The sequence below is a fragment of the Trachurus trachurus genome (assembly GCF_905171665.1).
Source record: "Trachurus trachurus genome assembly, chromosome: 10".
Taxonomy (NCBI): Eukaryota; Metazoa; Chordata; class Actinopteri; order Carangiformes; family Carangidae; genus Trachurus; species Trachurus trachurus.
The window spans coordinates 18,037,212-18,059,584 of record NC_139894.1 but is presented as its reverse complement, the minus strand read 5'-3'; the positions used below and the strand labels follow the sequence as shown (position 1 = coordinate 18,059,584).

The 22,373-nt window shown below is 43.7% G+C and overlaps 1 protein-coding gene across 1 annotated transcript; it reads left to right on the top strand.

Moving 5' to 3' along the window:
* Positions 1–117: 117 nt before the first annotated feature.
* On the top strand, positions 118–20,012 carry LOC310992680 (E3 ubiquitin-protein ligase RNF38-like). The gene is made up of 12 exons (XM_083980820.1): positions 118–1,674; positions 5,825–5,877; positions 6,091–6,272; positions 9,523–9,958; positions 13,847–13,987; positions 14,128–14,316; positions 15,852–16,013; positions 16,109–16,212; positions 16,981–17,062; positions 17,145–17,266; positions 17,602–17,701; positions 18,973–20,012. The coding sequence occupies exons 1-12, from the start codon at positions 1,344–1,346 to the stop codon at positions 19,033–19,035; spliced, it is 1,965 nt and encodes a 654-aa protein (XP_083836946.1). The 5' UTR covers positions 118–1,343; the 3' UTR covers positions 19,036–20,012.
* The last annotated feature ends 2,361 nt before the right edge of the window (positions 20,013–22,373 follow it).

Genomic DNA, 22,373 nt, shown 5'->3' with positions numbered 1-22,373 from the left:
TACGTGATTTATGTCGAAGCACGACGCGTATTAGCTTCGTGCCGAGCGATGCGTTTCTCTGCGATCGATTGGGTGCGACTCGGCAGAGATGTGAAACTCCCATTGATTGATCTCCACTACACTCCCCGCTGACCAGAGAAAACACAGCGAATGCGAGAGGGGATTTAAATTGGACAAATATTGTCCACCTTACTTGACGGATAAGGTAGCGATCAGCTTTTTTCCTCATGCGGTCCAAGGTAAATCCGCTATTAGCGCCGTTTAACGACCGAGCCTAACATCGACGGAGTGCGACGTTAGCTTAGCTTGTAATGTCGGCACTGTTGGACTTGTTTTCCCCTCCAGACCCCGCTGCTTCCTTTTAGCCTCGGGGCTAGCTGGAAAATCGACATTATGCTAATGAACGAGCAGGTATAGTTCGCCAACGACGAAGGGGTGTAACTTTACTACTTACAGCGAGGCTACCCGGTCCAGGTCAGTTGTAATTTATTCACGGACCTATGCTAATAACTTTGTTTCCCCCAGCCAGCTATCTATCTGGGCGGCTGGTTTCCTTTAGTTTGCTAACAGCTCGACAGTCAGCTAGCCATCTTGTGCTTGTGTTCAGGGATTTAAGTATTAAACTTGGCTGGCTTTCGACGGCGGAGATATTATAACTTCAGTTTGCAGTTACTAGCTAGTGCATGCGTTTAGGACCCAGCTGCTTGAAACCAAAAAAGCCTTTAAAAAACACTTTATTTTTTACTGTGGGAAAAGCCTGACAGTGGTCCTCTGTGGAAAAGACAATAGAGAACCTGAGACTCGCTCAGCTGCTGAACTGAAGGCGACGAAAACCACTGATAACTGAGCTGTATTTTGATTCTAGTTTTTGCGCTACCGCAGGCCGACGGGACTGTAATTTTTTTTTTTTTAAGCTTATGCACATTCATAAGTGGTAAATAATAATAAAAAGAAGCGGTCTCCGTTAAGTTGACCCGTACAGATAGCAGAGAGAGTGGATGGAGTCGATGCAGATGTTGCTTGTGCGACATAATATGAGGGCTGTGCTTCCCTGAACCCGCTGCTTCCAGGTATCTCACCTCCTCCTTATTACTAAAAAAAAAACAAATAAAAAAAAAACACACACACACACCGGCTGTAAATGTCCCAGAAAAACACTCACAGTCACCGGTCGACAGCAGAGGTAACTCGGTGCGTTTAGAGAGACGCAGAGAAGCGGAGTGTGAAGTGAAGAGAAGAGGGAGGCTCCTGCTGCCCGTTTCTCCTGGACATCCACCTCTCCTGCCTACCTTCATCACGTCCATCCACCACCACCGCCCTCCTCCTCCTCCTCCTCTCCAGCCATGGACCCCCCCAGGACGCGGTCTCGGTCTCGGTCCGGCTTCTATCATTTCGGCATGAACGGCGGCGTTGGGAGCAATGGCAGTGGTGGCAACGCGGTCGGTACCGGGAGCTTGATGAGCGCCAGCGGAGGTGGAGGAGGAGGGGTGGGCTACCCGCAGCAGAGCAACCCCGGCTGGGCTCCGCACCACGGTGGTGGTCGCAGCTACCCGGAGAGCCAACAGCAGCAGCAGCAGCAACAGCAGCAGCAGCAGCAGCACAGCCAGGGGAGCTACCTGTCCGCAGGGGCGCAGCGCCACTCTGCCCACGGAGCTCACAGACACCCCGGGGCCGGTAAGCAAGGCTTCAGTAAACAGGGCCTGCAGCCCAGCTACTAGATGCATCATTACACACTCACACACACACACACACTCACACTCACACAGGATACACCCCCCTGAGGGATGCAGGCAGACCACTAGCAGCTTAACAGGCTCTGAGACATTTAACTAAAAGGCTTGGTGCTTTCACTGCCAGCTGTTGCTTAAAAGGCCAGCTATGTGTCATGTCAGGGGATGTAGAGGAGGCTCTGCTCTGGAGGTTTGAGTAGCATTTACTTAGGTAAAATAGGGCACATCAGGTTCCCCCTGAACTTCCTGTCTTGTGTGTCACTGGCCTGGCTTTAATACTTGCAGTACAAATTATCCTGGCCCTCAGTAGGAATTTAGCACTGCAGAATTTTCCTCTGGATAGTCCAGGGATGGTGGTGCCGAAGCCCCACAGGTCATATTGCATTACTCCTGTGGCGATCGGGGACAGATTCATTTGCCTCGTGGTGTAGACATGCTACATGCTCTTTAGTCTTTACAAGACTGTGTGTGAGGGGACCAGTGTATCAGAGGAAGTGGATAAAAATAACAGTTTGCAGCCTTGATACAAGCCTTGAAATTATTTTAAAATGAAGGCTCTTTTTAGATAGTGATTTTATCCCTTTTGTTTCAGATTGCTCACTACTGTGATAAAGGCTGGCATGAATGATACAGTCGTCCTAAAATCTTAGCGCTCTTCTACTTATATTGTAACCTGTGCAAAGCTGAAATCGTCCCAAACTAGCCAAACAGGTCCCTCATCAGTGGTTCATGTCAGAATAAAGATTGATGTTGTGCTTTTTAAAGCACTAAAAAGAACCAGAGGAACAGTGAAGTCAATGGTTTATTCACTTTGTCATGTCAGATTTATTTATTTTGCCCAGTACGAGTCGAACAGTGGTTCAATTGACTCTTCATGCCCACAGCATCTGCAGTTCTTTAACCAAACCAGACTATGACTGAAAAACTTCCGAAAACCTTAAAAGAATACCACAGAGAAACACGTTAAAGTGCCATATCATAAAATTTAGTGAGACTGCACCCAGCCTCTTGTCACTGTGTGCAACGTTGGCACCAGTGTGCTCAACCTTAAGCAGGTTTTAATGGCTGACTGTTTCAAAGTGACTGGAGAAACCCTCTGTAATACCAGATTGGATCCCCTCAAAGGCAAAAAAAAAAAAAAAAAAGTCCAGTGAATGAATGAAAGCAGGCTTTTAATGGACCTCTGTCGTAATAACCGCACTGTTGCCAAACACCCAAAATAACCCACACATAGGGGATGGACACAGAAACACATGCTTCCTAAATTGAAGAACTACAGAGGGGTTTGTGTGAATGACTTAACCAGTGAATCTCCCTGCTGTGTGCGCTCCCTCCCAGCAGCTGCACATGCCTCTTCGTCGTTGGCTGGGGTCTGTGTGTGTGTTTTCTGTGTGTGCGAGACGTGTTCTGCTTGTAAGATGTGTATTGCAGATTTTGTGTTTGTTTGTACTTGTTTGTTTTTGTACATGTCACAGTATTACACCCCGTGGTATCGCGTTCTGCAAAAAGTGTCAGGGTTTGTTTGGGGGTGGTGTTAAAATATGTGTCCCTGTCTTACCTCAGATTTTCTTTTTCCCCTTACTCCCCCAGTTTCAAGCAGTGAGCGTTGCATCCCACAACCTGCCAGCATTGCAACTTAATAGCAACCGGTTTATACAGATTAATGCTGTCATGAGATCTCCACAGAATATGTGGGTAAAATAGGTTGTTTCTCTATTTTTGGCCCGTCTCTTCTAAATAATGGTTCAAGTCTCCATATCTCGGTTAAAGAACAGGAGGAAACTGGTACTTGGTGACAGCTGCTACTCCAAAGTTTTTCTACTCAGGCTGACTGGATTGTCATTCCTGAAAGAAATGGTGTCAGTCTTCCCCCAGCAGCCATGCTTGGAGGAAACAAGGTCGCGTGTACTCGCCAGCAGAACCCATCCAGTCTGGCTCTCCATCCCCTCTCCTATGAACCCTGGGGTGAATCAGCATTAACAGACCTAGTTCTGCACAAACCACATGGGCGGCAGGCAGAGTCCTCGGACCCTATGAGGTCTAAAGGAAAAAGGATGGTAGATGAAATAAGATGTAAGCCAGTGTGTCGGCCCTCCTGTCGGCTAGTCAGTCAACCAACCGCCCCTCTGGTCTCCGCAGCCACTAGCAGGGCGTCTTTGAGCTGTCACTATCGGCAGACTTCACATGGCTCTGGAGTGGTGTCACAAAGACAAGAAAGGGGTGGGTGGGTGGGAAGGGGGGCGCTTTTCAGATCTGTTTTTTTTCGGGGAAAGCTGAAAGGGGTGTTTGGATGAGGGAGGCATGGAGAGAAAAAAACAGAAAGATGAGGGGAGGAGAGTTTTTTTTCCTCCTCTTTTTGGTGATTAAAGGTTTTTGGGGACTGCTTAGAGGAAACTCTTGTCAGCTGAGTTCAAGGACATCCTTCTTAAGCTGCTGAAATGTCTGTGCGCGCATGCTGCATCCAGATTGCACATGTGGACTGTCAGATAAACAGCTGGAAGAGCATTGTGTTTTTCTGAGATTATGTGCAAGGCATTAGCGCTTTATGCACAGTGATACGATTTTTCTCTTTTTTTTTTTAGTATTTAATATTTTTGGACCCACTAATCTCATTCATATCAATAAGTCTTTTTTGTGATGGTCTATTGATCTTTGGAGAGAGATTTCTTTTGCTTGCTCCCCCACCACAAGGAGAAAAAAAAATAGGCAGAAGATACTGAGCGTGGTTGCTGAATGAATAATCATTCACTGCGTTGCTCAGTGATATTGCAGATTTTTGCCAACACAAAGGCTTGAACCCAGGCTTTCTGGTAAGTGATAACGAATCAGAGGTAGTCCACAGCATCTTTTCAGTTTATGGACAAAAAGTTCCCTTTTTGATTAGTCTGTCTTTTTTTTTTTCATCAAACAAGTCTATAAAATTTCAGAAAATAGTGCAAAAGTGGCTTGATTTGTCAAACCAACAGTCCAAAACCAAAAGATATTCAGTATACAATGATAGAAATAGGAGAAAAGGAGCAAATCTTCACATCTGAGAGCCTGAAACTTGGCAACGGTTCAACATTGTTGCAGATTAACCTTCAATCAATCTGTCCTTTTACCCCTGGATGGTACACTACAATAACTTGAAGAAAAGTGATGGTGACAATGTCTAAAGACAAAAGTTATCAACTGGATCCAAACAATGTAGTGTGTGCTTCAGTTTGCAAAACCAACAAGATGCTCCAGAGTGTTGTCCATGTTTGATTGTGGATGTCTGGGGCGTCTGTCTCTGTGAGTCCACATGGCAGGCTTTTCATGCTGGATCAGAGGGAGTTATTTGTCTGTGTGAGCCAGAGAGGATGGTTCTAGTCCGACATCTTCCAGAGATGGCCTCTTCTCTTGTTTTAACATTTAAAGCCTGATTGAACGACAGACCCTCAGTGACAATGGGGAGCTGCAAGTTTTTTTGTGTGTACCAAGACATCAAATGCACATTTCTTTTTGTCTTGTACATATCGTGGCGTTAAAGCAGAAGTAAGCGGAATATTTGTGTTAATATAAGTCTTAAGTAGTTATATCTTCCGAAGGCAATCAATTACATAGAGTGTTTGGTCCGAAACACGGGTCTGTCAGTCACTCTGCTCTGCTCTGAGCCGAGGAGAAAACGTCTTGTATACTTCCTTGTATCCTACAAGCTTTATCCAATGAGGAGAGAGAACGGCATGAAGGGCTGTGTGTGCAGCCAAGGGATGCGCGTGAATGTGGTGACGTAGGGACGAGGACCAATAGATCCATGACGAGGGCGGGGACTGCTAACTCCATCGGCTGACAAGAAGTTAGCCAAAACGACCGGATCGCTAACTTCTGCTTTAAGTCTGTATGACTGTTCAACTGATCAAGCAAATCACCCGGGCTGCATCAAGATAACGACTTTTTGGCATCCAGTGTGGTCTTAGGATGGAAAAAGAAAATCAAAGGCAACCAGCTGCTTGTGTGTGTTTGGTGTGGTTGTATTTCTGTTGGCTTAGCAAGCTTATGTCCATGTGTCTTGTGATGTTGTTTTTCTTAGCTCCCTTATCTGATTGTGTTTTTATTTCCTCTGTGGCCTGCAGGAGGAGTGTTACATTTTCATCCGGATAATGTGTGCAGCGAGGACCGGGACAAAGTAAGTATGAAACATGAACGCTGCCTGTTACCTCTGCTTTGATCCTGCTTTGAATGGGATTCGTATGTTATCGGTTCTCATTCTTATTCACTCTCCCCTTTTGTCTGTCTTCTTTCTCTTTTTTTCCCTGACCATTACCCTGGTTCCCCCTCCCCTCCCCTCCCCTCCCCTCCCCTCCCCTCCCCTCTCCTCCCCTCCCTCTCCTCCGTGCAGATGGAAGACAGCCCGAGTCCTAAGAGGCAGCGTCTTTCTCAGCAGTCCATGTTGGATCTGAGCTCTGCCCCCCCCTCTACTCCATCCTCTCCCATTCGCCCCTGGGAGCTGCCTCCCAGTCGCAGACCACATCCCCACTACATGCCAGAGAGATGCCACACACCTGTTCGCAACCGTCGCAGGTCAGTGTGTTTTCTGTGTGCAACCAAAATACACATAATCATTGTCGTCATTATCAGTCTGGTAAAGGTCATGTCAAAAATCCCAGGTTTATTTCTTTAAATAGCCTTTCTGAACCACCAACAGTCTAAGACTTAAAGCTGTTCTAATAAAATTGTGTGAAATGACTAAACCAGAAAATGAGGGGTTTTCTTTGTACGATTGACAGAACACCCCCAGACTGAAAAACTCTTAGAGGATTCAGTGTAAGAAAGTTGTGACAAGCACTTTTCACTATTCTCTGCCTTTTCAATGGTCCAACGATGAATTGATTAACTGAGAAAGTAATTACCAGATTAAATGATGATGAAAAACTTTATTATGTGCAGCAATTAATTGAATACATTTTGATGTATTAAAACCAGGTGAGCCTGATGCACTTACACAAGAACAAAATGGTTGAATTTGTTGAATTATAAATGACAGAATAGTGGAGTAATTGCATTCAGGCAGAAATTATGTTTAAAGGGATAGTTCACCCTAGAATGATATTTCGCTCATTATCTACTCACCCTCATGTTGACTAAGGGCTGGAAGAAGTTTCGGAGCCCACCGTCCCTTCTCTGAGTTACAGGGGGTCTTAGCGTAGCAGTGCATTTCAATGCCATGGTAGCAAAGGGACACCAGAGCTCTTCGTAAAAAAAACACACACAAAAAAACATCCAAATACCTCCATGATGCTCGTATGTAATGTCCGTCTTGTGCTGAAGCCCCAAATTGCGGAATTGTCCCGAAAAAAAATAAATAAGTCCACATTCCAAGCATGTTTGTAGCATTAGCTCCCAGTGTTGTTGTCCGGTCTTCCGCTGCCAGCGCGCATGCGCAAGAGCACATGAGAGCACTGAGACCGACTCGAGTCTCAGTGCGAACATTGCGCATGCGCGCTGGCAGCGGAAGACCGGACAACAACACTGGGAGCTAATGCTACAAACATGCTTGGAATGTGGACTTATTTATTTTTTTTCGGGACAATTCCGCAATTTGGGGCTTCAGCACAAGACGGACATTACATACGAGCATCATGGAGGTATTTGGATGTTTTTTTGTGTGTGTTTTTTTTACGAAGAGCTCTGGTGTCCCTTTGCTACCATGGCATTGAAATGCACTGCTACGCTAAGACCCCCTGTAACTCAGAGAAGGGACGGTGGGCTCCGAAACTTCTTCCAGCCCTTAGTCAACATGAGGGTGAGTAGATAATGAGCGAAATATCATTCTAGGGTGAACTATCCCTTTAAGTCAATCTGCAAAGATTTGTGTATTTCCACTAGTTTAGGTTTTTAAAGGTATAATATGTAGGAATTACCCCCATCTAGCGGTGCGGTTGCATATCGGAACGTATTCTTGATATTGCATTCACGGGAAATCGGGCAGACGTCAGACAGACAACAGACGCTGCATGTAACAGGATAAACAAGCGTCTATGTAAACAAGTGGTCCGCCAGCACGATGTAAAACAATGCAGGCGTGACAATATGTTGTCATGGTGATGTTGTATTGTTACCTGACCCACGTTTTACCGTCTTTCTCTCGTCGAGTAAAATGACATCCGGTTGGTTTGCCGACGGCGTCATTCAGGTGTCTGACTGCACTTGAATGCAACATCAGTGCCTCTGTCCTTCCTCACTACACAGTGGTGACAGTTTTAACAGGCGCTACCTGGAAAACTTTCTCTCCAAGCTGACAGCTCCGGTGAGTTTCTGTGGTTACCTACAGTCACGCTGCCACTCAACGTAATAAATGGCCATGCAACATGGCAGCCAAGGTTCCGTGCGCCCCCCTTGTATATTTGTAACGACTTGTAACTTGTAACTCATTCTAAGGTACGAGAAAGCTTTCATTTGTATGCGGGTGTGGTTCGGCTTTAGTGAAATACGTATTTATGAAAGCAATATTTGATTTTTGCTAATAAAAAGCCAAATAAGTTACATACTGGGGCTTTAAAGTTGTCTTGATTAGGGTCGTTGGTGTATTTCAATGATGGAAAGGTCCAGTGTGTAAAATGAGGGGAAAACAGTGACAGCTTCCGATTCTATTATTTATCTATTAAATAATTCTATTGTTTATTTAAGAACGTGAAACTCTTGAAACGTGCTCTCTGGTTGGCTGGATTTTCTATTCCATGCAAACATGGCAGCGCAACACGGCGACACTCTCTAAGCAAGACCCTTGCTACCCACAAGTTTCCGAACGTAGGGTTTTGCTCTTCCGGCGGAATTGTAAATTTACGTTTCCATGGTTTCAGTAGTTGTCATAGTTACGGTAAACGCATGGATCTATTAACGCTGGCTTTTAACAATGGATGTCCATTTGTGTGATATCCATTTTTAAAAGCTGGCGTGATGATCCATGCATTTTACAGATTTTCAATGAAGGAAAAAAAAAAAAAGATCCATGCATTTACTGAAACCATGAAAACGTAAACATACAATTCCACCGGAAGAGCAAAACCAGCTTAAGTTTTTGACTTTTGGAAAAAGGTGGATATGTATTTATAGAAGAAGAATTATAAGGCTATGAAAACCAAACAGATTTTATTTTATAGCGATTCAGGGTTTCCCACAGGTTTGCAAGGAGACTGTGGCGGGTGGGGGGGGGGGCGATCGGACTGTATGAGTTTTGCTTTCACTGCGCACTGCTGTCATGCATGCGCGCTTCTCTGTGTGTGTGTGAACGCCAGTAACAGAGAAAGAGTGCTATGCAGAGATGAATGAACGGAGCGATTTTGCGTTGGTCGAGCCAAAAATCGAAAAATCTATTTGTGGCGGACATAATTTATTTGTGGTGGGCTGCCACGAATAAATGAATGTATAGGAAACACTGCGATTATACACTTACACAAATATATTCATTGGTAGTATATTCAGATTTTGCCAATAAACCTTGACAAATATTACACACTGCACCTTTAAAGTAAAAAATAGGATCAGTTCTAATGTAGAATATAAAATATGATAAAACATCTCGAAACTCTGTACTTGAAATGTGTTTACAAGGACATCACAGAAGCTGCTCTTCCTTGAACACACACATCGTACCCTGAAGGCAGAAGAGCTGTGGTTAAAATACACTGTCGTCTCCCTCTGTTCTGCTTTTTGTCAATATTGGCTTCACACGTTTTGCAGTGGCTGGCAGCTCCGCTACTTATGGTGATACACATGACAATGTAGCTTCTTCTGCCTCCTCTTCACTTCTCCCCTCGTTCTTCCTCTTCAGCCCCCCAATGAGACGCCAGCGTGGCAGGAGAGACCGCCTGACCCGCCACCACCACCACGCCCACAACAACCATCACCACTACAACAGCAACAACAACAACCACCACCACCACCACCATCCCAACGCGCACCATCACCACCACCACCACCTGCACTCCCACCACGGCCTGTCGTCAGGCCACCAGGATGAGAACTACCGCCACCCGGCCCCCCCTCAAGGCTACCCCCCCTACAGCCAGCAGCCGCCCCGAGGGCCGGGGCCCGGGCCCGGGCCAGAGGAGCGCCCAGGTTACCACCCCCAGAACCCCTCCCCGAGGCCGCTCCACCAGTCACCGAACCTGTCGCCCAGGCTGCTGCACCCTGCGGCCCACCCACAGCACCCACACCCCCACCCATCCCAGCAACAGAGCAGTGTGGTGCTGGACCTCCATGAGCAGGTGAGTTCAGTCTTTGTGAGGTGTATCGTGAATAAAAGAAGTCGGGGGGTCCTCGACTAAGGATTTCCATAGTAGAATCTGATTCATCAGATTTTTCCTTCAGTCGACTAATCGTCGAATCGTGTTGTTTTTCCCCTCATTGATTCACGTCTTATTCCGTTCCGGAGAAAAGAGCTAAAACACCTGAATAGACAAATGTAATTCTTCAGTTGGCATAAGATAAAAACAACAGGCCATTCTCTATCCATCCTTTTCCTGATTAGGCTCACATGCACAACATCACAGTCTCTCTTTTGAGGACGGTGCAGCGATGGCGAGTACAAGTTTGTGCTGTGAATTAACAAGTGTGTATGGAGACTGAAAACGTGAAGACCCATCATTGTGTGGACAGAAAACTTTAGCCCAGATATAATTTTCCCTCCATTGAAGGGAAACGACATCAAGTAGAGAGAGCAGTCACTGTGTTGTTTGTATCAAAACAGTCTCACCTATGTAAAACCAGATGTTCAGCAGCAGGGAGCACCCCTATTTATTCAGAATGGTACGGTCTTTTTTTTCATAACCACATTTTGCAATGATTCGACAACGAGGTTGATAGTCGAATCAAACCTCTCTGAATCGAATCGTTGAATAGTCGACAGTTTAGAAAGGACTGAAATGACCCTAGTAAGGTTTATGAAACGAGAAGGTCACGTTTTTGTCCATAACTTGCAAATTCATGCCCGAAGTATGACACAATTTAACTCAAGTTTAGGATAAAATGAAGTGATGACGATTTTTCTCCTCAGTCAACGGTCAACAGTCAGCCTCACTGTAACATCATAATGTTCTGCAAAAACACTTCACATTACTCAGTGATGTAATTCAGGAAGGAGAGATTTGACCATATTTCCTGCAACTTGGCTGGTTAGCGGAGGCATGCAACCACAAGGCGGTAATTCTAGTTTTCCAGTGGGGCTGATTCAGTGAAATAAGTTTTTTAATTGGCTCTGTTAGAGGAAAGTTTATTGGCAAAATGTAATTGTTACCCTTGAGAAATGCTGGTGTGTATCATTTGATATCATAGGAAAGCAAAATACAACCAGAAAGGCATCATATCCATGATTTAACAAATAATAACAAATATTTTGGTTATATGTTGGTTTATTTAATTTTGTGCACTTCTTAAAGTAAAATGAGGCACATGATTAATTAGATTTTATAGACCTTTTCAGAAGTTTTGGGCACTTGTGACTAGGGGTTGCACAGACTAGTCGACTAATCGACTACTCGACTTTACTGCTCCACAATGACGTTTTCAGCTTGACGTCGACTAGTCGCTGATCATGTGACAGTACAAGAGTAGCAGCTTGAAACAACAGCCGAGTGCGCTGAATGAAAAAAATACGAGCGCCGTCAAGCTGGATAGAACGATCTCGTACCAGACAGGAAGTTGGGCACAGAAAAGGCGAGAGAATCCGGTCAATTTTCAAAATAAAATAAATGATGATTAGTTTGCTTGTCCGTCTATAAATATTTATCAGTTGCGTCTGCACAAAAGGCACACATCCATACAGCGCTAGAGACAGACCTGTGTGTGTGGAAAACCGAGTAGCTACAGACGGGTCGATGTTTGACCGGCGCGGAGAGAGCAGGAGAAGCTGCTGCCTGCGAGACGCCAAGCGCGGCGCGCCTGTGAGGCGCTGCGCTTCCACGGCAAGTGTGTCCGGCTGCCGGCAATTAAAAAAAAAAAAAAAAACTCTGCTCATATCGACAGCTTTACGTCGCGCACAACAACAACCACCAACAACAGCAACAACCAACCAGGAAAAAAAGCTGTGAGTGAAACTGTGACTGAGCAGGACTGTGATGGTGACGAGGCCTGTGTGTCGTTTTCCTCCCTAATTGTTTAACGGACAGTAGCTACAGTAGCCTATTATCTTTTGCACTTGTAGGCTATAGGAGTGTAGCTATGTTACAAAAAAACAAACTGATTTACAGCTTGTTGTTTATAAAGCTGCTGTTCTGTGGACTAATTTCTGTGCGTGAGCTGTCAGTCAGTGAATACAGATTGTTGCAAAGCTTTTCCCTCCTCCTGTGATTTTAGTTATGATGGGAAAAATATGAATGACGTCATCAGCGACTAGTCAACGTCAACTCGACTTTCATAACATTAGAGTCGACTTTAAAAAATCTGAAGTCGTGCAACCCCTACTTGTGACCCATATTCAACACCAGCTGCTGTATACGAGCTGTTTAAAATGACCAGTTCCCTGCCGAAGCTCGAGTTGGGCGATGTTTACATTTACCTGGTGGAGAATCCATCATCCTCCACCGCTTGCAACCAATATTTCCGGTGTTATGGCCCAACTGGTTTCTGATTAAAAGTCCCATTTTGTAGTTTTTTGATCTTAAAATAATGTTTCTGAACTCATTGAAGTGGTAGAAATGTACCTGTAACTTTCCTGTGCGGGAACACCGTCCTGGTACCGCAGCTCCGCTGAGCTCCACAGTCTGAGCTCCAGCCCAGGCTCCCTGCTCCTCTCACCCACAAACCAGTGCCCTGTGTTGGGCTGCACGGTGACCAGCTGCCCCCCCCCTGGAGCTTTGCTACGCACCGCTACCGACGGCAACGATGACGGCTGCTGACGACCGCACCGGTGCGGTCTGACAGCAGCGGGACCGGCGGCGATGGCAACCCGGGACCGCCCGCCACCGGACACGGCAGCAGGACTGCCCGCGGCGAGGACGATGGTAACGGGACCGGTAATGACAAATTCACGTAGGCTACTGACACGTGCTTCTCTGGGAAAGAGCAGAGCAGACAGTTGCTCTTCTCAACCAGAGTACCAGTACCAACACAACTGCAGCTGTGCTTTTCATATTGTTTAGCATATTTTCAGAGTGTTTTCCATTAGTTCGTAACTTTAACACAACAGGCTTTGTCATACTGTGCAGTATTGTGCAGAGAGTGAGAGTAGTGTGACGCTGACTGTCCGTATGGAGGAATAAGCCAGGCTCACTCACAGAAGCATATTGGCTGCAGTAACATGTGAACTGCGGCTTGATTTGTGAATTTGTGACAAATCTGCGGATGGAAGTGCAGCACAGCTGTTGTTCGGTACGGTAACCAGTTAAATCAGACACTAGTTGGGCCATAACACCGGTATTTTTGAAGCAGCAGGGAGCAGTGTGTGTTTTTTTTTTTGCCTTGTCCTAAGCCAGCGGATAGTGGGGAAGTAGATTGTTTTTGACCGCCAGGGGGGCGTTCCATACGGGCCGTGACGTGACGTCACATGAAAACTATCAATTGTGCATGCTGGCTCATTAGAAAAGCTCTGCTACACTAAATGGAATGGAGCCTTAATTCGTATCCTTGGTAACACCTGTATTTGTTTATACTATCTGGCTGCCTGTGAAAAGGTCTATTGAAAAAAAAACTATTTGCAGGTAATCTGCAAAATCTGTGAAAGGACTTTATTTATTCCAAGTTGTTGTCATGTATGAGTTCAATAAAATCATTTAAGTGCCAGTTACATCATGTAAATCCTTGCATGTCCATTAAAAATACAACTTGGATCTTGTTCCACATCTTATCATCAGCCTGCCTAATCATAGTGAGTTTTCCATTTCCTTTTGTTATTTGAATCAATTGAGAAACATGAAAGAAGTGGGCAGACACGAGGAGCCAGGCTTCATCCTTTTCATTAGCATTATGAAATCTAGTGATATGTTTGTTACCATGACAGTTTGAATGTTTTATCATCACAGTAATGCCTGGGTTTTTGAGAAAACCTCCCAGAGAGATGCGTCAACGGTTGATGCATGAGGTTTATGTGTACATGTTTTGCTGCTCAGCTTTAAAACATGATCTGTGGGCTTATATTTGAGTTTGATCTCATTACTCAGGGTTCAGCTCCAGTATCGTATCCTGTTTCTCCTCCGGGAGCTCCGCCAGGCCTGCCACCTCGCTCGGCCCCTCAGCAGATCCCAGCATGCTCGGTGGTTTTCAGCGGACAGCACTACCCTGTCTGCAGCGTCCCTCCTCCTGTGAGTGTGCTCTTGTTTTTTTTGTAAGAGATGAAGTTCCAGCTGTTTTGTAGTTGCAGCTGCAGGAACCATCTTCATTTGATGTCTTCATATTTAATACTGTTTGCAACATGTGTCTTTGTTTTTCCTCTCTTTGTCAGGTCATTCAGACGTGTTCTGTGCAGCACTTACCGATGCCCTATCCCTTCCCATCGCTGCTGTCCAGTGACCAGGCCTTCCTCCTTCCGCCTCCTCACCTCCCCCATCCCCCAACACACCTCTCCCACCACCCACCTCACCTGCCCCAGCCGGGACAGTTTGGACCCTATCCGACACAGCAGGCACGATCGGTGAGTATGAACGCGTAAGTTTTTATTGCATGTGGCTTTGTTTCAAACTGAGCAAATGTTGTATGGGATGCATCCTTTGTGAGCACTGGAAAGAACAACATATGTTTTAAAGTCTGGCTATATCGCTCTATTCATGTCTTAAAAACACTTTCCTCCTTCTTTTGATTTAAAGAAAAACTTCACTTGAGGATGCAGCTTGTCAGCCAGCATCTTTCACTTCAACCTGCTCAATAAAAATGCAGCAGCAAAGGTTTTTACTATGTTCAAGCAAATGATGCATATATTACACTTGCTGGAGCAAGTTTCTCTCATGTTCTTCAGTAGTTGCTAACGCTTGGGCCCTGTTCAGCCCTGGCATCAACATGTTGGATAATCTCATTACAAGTGGACATTACAGGTGTGATGCAGTTGAGCCCTGAACGCTCACATTCAGAGATGATCTGGACCAGATGTGGCCTGATGCTTTGTAGGAGGGTGAACACAAATGTCACATTGAAGAACTGCCTACTCAACTGACATCCTCTGCCCGAGAGTCGTTAGTCACTCCAGTTTTATAATAGACAGAAAGTGTTATTATTTCAAATGGCTAAAACTCTATTTCATTGTAAGAGCTGTACAAAGCTCAATAATTCATTCAACTCCTCTGTGCCTCTCATCTCTCTCTGTCTCTCACTCAATGTGTGTGTCCACACACTGAAAACTGACCCGTCTGTCATAGTTGGGCTGGTTAAAAACACATATGTTTACATATGTGAACATAAAGTGAGATCTGATCCTATGCAGTCATTTGAGACACGTGGAGATTAGGGATGTCACAATTACTTGTTTTCACAATTAATCGCGGTATTAAACGCCACAATTAATTGATCGTAAAGATTCCTAAATACCGTCACTTTCCAAAAAAAGATTATGTCAGAACTGTATTGGCAGATGTGCACCAAAGTAAAGGTAAATGGTCCATACGTAACATTGAATTGGTAGGAATTTAAATGCAATAATCGTACCTAGAAAATCCCTAGTGGAGATGTCTTCTGGTGCCAGATGTGATCTGATGTACTTGGAGCTGTCCACTTGTGACTGGAGAACTTTCGATAGGTCTGAACAGGGTATTTGGTGTTGTGTGTTGTTTGGTAACACACCAGCTGTTTGCCAAAGGCCTCGAAATGAGGCATGTTGTAGTTTTTGTTAAATATTGTCCACATTTTCTTTTCTGTGACTTTGATATTAACTATTGATTGAAGCAGCTTGACAAAATTGACATCATACTAAGTATTGCCAAAGGCAATGGCATTGTCGTATTAATTTGAATATCAATTGTATATTAGTTTCTTTTTAATTAAAATAAAAACTCTGATCATCACAAATGCAATTTAATATATAGAGTGTCATTTTCTTATTTCAGGTTGCTGTTAATGACCTTTTAAAGGGTTGAATTTATAAAAGTGATAATCTACACTTCAGTTGAAGTTATGTTGTGATTAACTTGCTTCTGCTGCTGTGATGACAACAATCTTATTTCTTCTTTGCTTCTCCAGCCGTTACAGAGGATAGAGAATGACGTGGAGCTGCTTGGAGAGCACCTGTCTCTGGGTGCTGGGCTCCACTACCCCCCCGCCACCCACCCAGCGCTGACCCCACACTCCACACAGCTTCACTTCCTCTCCCACGACCCCCTGCCACAGGAGTTCTTTGGAGTGGTGAGCAAAAACATTAAGTAGATAAATGTTAATGAGTTTTTTTCAACCTGAAGATGAGAATCTGACGTGTGTATGTGTTGTCACTCTCTCCCCAGTCTTATCCAAACTTCATTCCTCGGCGTCTCCCGGGGCGGCGGTACCGCTCACAACAGCCACTGCCACCTTCGCCTTACCACCCCAGCCTCCTGCCTTACTTCCTGTAAGTAGATTAATCATTCATGTAGTAAAGTAAGGAAATAAGTCTTGTAAACATATTAAGTCTTGATGATGAATTTGACTAAGTTGATGTCTGGACTTTTCAGACATTTACCGTACTTTGAAAGACATTAGAACAGATCATGTTTTACAATATGATTGGATTAATTTTTGAGTTGGCTGTGGATGCCAAAAGTCTTTTCCAAGATAAGATTTATTAGTTCAATCATGAAAATGAAGAGTATTTAATTATTTAACAATTAAAACAAAGCATTTGTTGCCATTTGTTGCATTAAAAAGGGGAAAATAACCTTAGCGATCAACAATTGATATCATTTAAACAATTCACCGTCGGTTTCAGAGAGATTAGATATATCCAATTAGTCTGTAAAATGTTCAATTTTTGGCCCATTAACTATTCAACCTGACAACAAATGCTATCACAGCTACCTGTGAGAGAAAGTTAAAGGGCCAGTTTGTCAGGGTACAGAGGATATATTAGCTGAAATAAAATATGATATTCATGGTTATGTTTTCATTAGTGTTTTATCACCTGAAACTAAGAATTGCAGTGTGTTTATTTACTTAGAATGAGCCCTTCGAATCTACATAGGCAGCATGTCGTCTTTCAAGGTTGAAATCTGTAACCTCGCCACTAGATGCCACTAAACTTTCATACTGGTCTTAAATCTGTACAACTTGGCAGCTAAACTTAAAAAACATACCTTTAATCACCTGAACTTATAAAAACCCTGTTGAATTTCCTCTCTAGTTCAATGCTGCCAGTCCAGCCCACAGGCCCTGCGATCAGCCTAGAGCTGGACGTAGACGATGGAGAGGTGGAAAACTATGAGGTTGGTGGTCTTATGTTTTATTGTTTCGTGTGCTGAATGCAGACTCTGATCGTTCTGCTGTCACTTACGATTTCTCCCCTAGGCCCTCCTGAACCTCGCTGAGCGTCTGGGAGAGGCCAAACTCCGAGGACTGACCAAAGGAGACATTGAACAGCTTCCCTCCTATCGGTTCAATCCAAATAACCATCAGTCTGAGCAAACACTGTGAGTGCCTGTTCAGGTCTACAAGGTCATCACCTGCTGGGAGGGGAAATTATGGATAATGAATTTTCTGCTAGCTGAAATACAAAGTTGGTGCAGTGATATGACAGAGGTGGACATAACAAGCAAAATGTCCTACGTGTAAATAAGCTTTAAGCTAACTGACAGAACGGATCAAATATAGCACATGGTCCCTTTACAAAACAAATGACTGTTGATACCCATGAGTTTCTGGTGTGTGGATACATGCAAGAAAAGACAGGTGCGGTATTCTCACAATAGAACGTTAACTTTTTGTAATACGATGAATACCTATGATTGCACCTGTTGTGTTGCAGGTGTGTGGTGTGTATGAGTGATTTTGAATCCCGCCAACTGCTGCGAGTCCTGCCCTGCAGCCACGAGTTCCACGGGAAATGTGTTGACAAGTGGCTGAGGGTAAGTATCTCCTCATTTATGGTTTCTTCAAATGTTTTTATTTTTATTCAGTGATTTTTTTTTTTTCATGTCTTCTTAAAGGACATTTCTAGGCATAATAAAATTTTAAAATTCAGTTTACGATTAAATTAAATCAAAATTCAGACTTACCACAGCTTCCGCATTGTTCCTTTCTGGGTCTGAGAACAAACGCCTCAGAGTCCCTCATGGTTATCTTTGAGAGTCCCTCTACTGTTGTGTTCTCTGACACGGAAAGGAACAATGCGGAAGCCGCAATAAGTCCAAATTTTGATTTAATTTAATTGTAAAGCAAATTTTAAAATTTAAATGATGGTCCAAAGGACGTTACTTGCGACCACAGAACAATTTTAAAATTAGTCCGGAGCCCATTAATGAACATGGAAAAAACGATAGATTCTTGAACAAAAACGAATATAAACGTCCACGAGTATGGATGGTATGAAATGAACTGATCATAGGTGACCTGATATCTGATTGATTACGAGTGGAAGTGCCCTTTAATGTTCTGATTTAATGTATTTCCATGCTCCTGTAAAGGCAAATTGCCTTTGGTCTGAATGGTGCTGTATAAATAAACTTACCTTGCCTGCCTTGCCGTATGCCATGTATAAGGTTTGATTTAAAGCCTGACCACACATTTTGTGGCAGGAGGTGGGAAGTCAAAACCTGAGTGACCTGGCAGTTCTGCACTCTGAGTCCTAATCAGTAATTCACCAAGAGAAAACTTTATTTTTGTGATATTCACTGTCGCCTATCCAGACACACATTATTGAAGTGACACAGGCACCTCCTTAATTACCAAAGTGTATTGAGAATCTTACTTTTCAACAGATCTGTCAGAAAACAGAGACAAACATCAGGCTTGTCTCTAAAAGCTCCTAAATTGAGCTCAGCAGAGTTTGTGAATTCTGAAAACCACACTGAACCCACCAAAAATGCTAAAAATAAATAAATAAAGGGCACTTGAGCTCAAGTTCTTGTGTTAATCATAACACAGTCTTATGATTCAGAATGATGAGGCATTGCCCAAAGCCTCTGTGTGAAGTGGGTTATAGGGATTACAGTTCAATACAAAACAAATTTAAAAAATGTAATCTTAAAATCCACAGCACAAATCTTTTTTTTATGAGGAAGTTCAGTGGTGAGTTTGGTCACTATCCAAACGTGCAGTTGTAGGACTGAGCTTTTGTTTGATTTCTAACAGTGAGCTGCCTCTGAAACCTAACTGGTTGTTTCCTCCCTGCCCTCAGGCCAACAGGACGTGTCCCATCTGTCGGGCTGATGCCTCAGAGGTCCAAAGAGACTCAGAGTGACCACACGAGGGAGCCACACTCCTCATCGTCTGTCCAACAGTACTGCCTGCTCCTGATATAACGATAGACGTGCGTGCTTGTACACACACACACACACACACACACACACACACACACACACACACACACACACACACACCATTTCCTTACCCTTTGTGCAGCACTCTTTCATTTTTTCAGTTTGACCTTTGTCTGCCATCCTTCCCGAATTTCCCCCCTTGCCCAGTTGTTTCCTTCCCATCTGTTAGTCTCTCCTGTACACGTACATGCACGCTGGTCGTCACATCTGTCAGTGAGTGACCCATCATCCTGCAGTGGTGTGTGTGTGTGTGTGTGTACACGCACCATAACTTTGAAAGTTGCGTTTGGTCAGCCCATAATAGTGCAGGGCTGTGGTACATGACTGTATTTTCATTTTGTGTGTTTGTATGTGTGTGTGTGTGTGTGTGTGTTGGTGTGGGTGAGTGTGTGTGCAGGAGGCTTTTAGGTGTCCTGGAGCATGCCTGAGTTTCTGTTGTGTATCAGACAAAAGTAACAACATCTGAGAGTGTATTTTTCTCTCTTTTTTTTTGCTCTCATGAGTGACTGACTTTACTTCCTGTTTGTACGTTTATGCACTGTCTGTCTGTATGCATACTCTGTGTGTGTGTATGTTATAGACTTTAATCCTTTTCTCTAGTTTGACACTAAGGGTCCATGCTGCCACTATACTTCTCAGTTGCCTATTTGATCCGTTTGTTACAATAGAATTATTATTATTATTGTTGTTGTTATTATTATTATTATTATATTATTACTGACCCATTATAGGTGATTGTTTTCCTGCCTGGCAGTTACCTCATCATTCCGGTTTTGGTTATCTTTCATTGCAAGCGCTTCACGGCACTACTCTGAAATTAAGCACATGATATATTATATATTTTCCTTTTTCTTTTTCTTTCTTTTCTTAGCAAAAATAAGTTTGTCTGTGACTTTGCAGTGGCACATGTGTTACATATATACATATATCTATATATACTGTATAAATCTATGAATATCTGTATACCAAATAAAAGGCTTGATATGAACTTTTTAAACTTAGCATTTTGTATATATTTTTTTCTTCCTTTTTCTTAAAAATGAACTGAGAATCAGGGTCTAGTCTGCTGCTTCAGGTCTTTTCAGATTTTGTCCAAGAGGTGTAACGACTTCAAACTGCCACTAGGCAGTGTCACTGCTCTTTGAGACGACCGACCCTCCACATCTGCCTGAGCTGACAGTTAGGCTGTATTTTTGTTCCTATAACACATATATTGGTTAACAGGCAGATGATATGTTATGTAAATAACTCATTAGCTACAGAAAGTAACAGGCATATCAGACATTAATGGTGGTTGCATAAATGTGTAGACTTTAGATGAAGCAGCAGTTAAATAATGACTGTGTGCGTTTCTTCAGTCACTCTGGGCTCTATGAAGTAAATGGGCTGCAGTTTTCCTTTAAATCAATGCCACCATGACAAGACCTTAAACTCACTTCATGTCTCCCAGGTTCACCATCAAACTCTTGTTTTCCCTGTTACACCTGTTAAAGCAGAAGTAAGTGATATATTTGTGTTAATATAAGTCTTAAATAGTTATATCTTCCGACAGCAATCACTTACATAGAGTGTTTGGACTGAAACACGGGTCTCTCAGTCCCTCTGCTCTGCTCTGAGCCGAGGAGAAAACATTTATCGTATCCTACAGTTTTTATCCAATGAGGAGAGAGAACGGCATGCAGGGCTGTGTGTGCAGCCAAGGAACGCCGTGAATGTGGCGACGTAGGGACGAGGACTGTTATGGTGCGTTCAAGGAAACTCGTATTTTTCCGACCGTGAAGTGGTACCAGTTCGATCTGGTACGAGTTCACCGGTCAGAAGTTACGAGTGGCCGTTATAGTGACTTTCACCGGTAAAACAGGTCGGAAAAACACGAGTGGGTTGCCTGGAACGCTACAAAGTCGTAAGTTGTGACTTGAAGCTGTAATTTACGATTTCAAAAGCCTGCCTGGAATGCAGCATTAGCGAAAACGACCGGACCACTTACTTCTGCTTTAATAAAAGCTAAAACGACAAGGGGTCAAGTTCAAATTCATACACAGACATGGTCATTATAAATAATTACTGGAGTCATAATAATAAGCATTAATTCTGCAGCACAGTCCAAAACAATAAAGTGTTTTTCAGTTATTCAAACTGAAAATACCACACAGAGGAGCAATTAAATTTACATAAACCAGCTAATGTGGTGCTATAAGGCTGGAAGTATGAAGTATTGAAACCAAGGATTTAATCAATTAAAAAACCATAATTAATGAATTTGTGTTACACAGAGAAATGGTCCTATAACTTGAAATCTACGATTCAACTGAAACAAATGTTTGCGTACAATTGGTGTGTCGACGGACAGCCACGTCATCCTCCTCCCCTTGCAGCACGCGCCTGTTGTCCTGTGCCTTCTGTCCATTAACAGAAGGCACAGGACGAACAGTGTACACGCTGATACAGTACATACAGTATCTACAGTTGATTTCCAAAAGGCAGACGTCACCTCCAGGCTTTGCAGCACCAGTGGCCACATTTTGTAAGCTAGGGAACAGCAAATGTCCAAGTAAATTCACTAAACACATTTATGCATGATGTGACAAGGGGCACAGGCACCGAGGGACGTGTCTTTACTGACTGACTGATGGAAATACATCTTTTTATTTTTTGTTTTGCATTAACTAATGTTCTAACTTCTGAAAGAGATTAATGTGGCCTCTAGGCAAAGATGCCTGTTTTGTGGGTCTTGTGTCAAACGTGCGTTAGCTCAGAGCATGGAGGGATCTGCTGGGCCCCAAACAGGGGCACAGCCTCCGTTTGAAGGGACTGTTAACTGTTAATTCCTCAGTTGAAAGTCAATCAAATCACTATTAAGCGATGCACAACAACCACAAAGGGACACACAATCACCACAAAGAGTCTCTAGACAGCAACTAAAGGGACAATTCTTTGAATCAGCAGCTGGGGTAGGTTGCCTTGTACATGTCAGTGCCCAGGGGTCCTTTGTTTCATAATCCACCCATGCCTCGGGGTGTTTAAAAGCGGTCATAGCAAAAAGACAAAAATATATATATATATATATATATATATATTTTTTTTTGGGGGGGGGGGGGGGGGCGCATTTCACACCTTTATTTGTTAGTAGACAGCAGAGAGATGATGGAGACAGTCAAGGGAGAGGGAGACAGGGACTGACGCAAAATGGGGAGGTTATGGTTCATTCCTTTACTTCCTCTTTGCGTTACCCTTGAAGCTTTTGTGGTTAGCCGATATT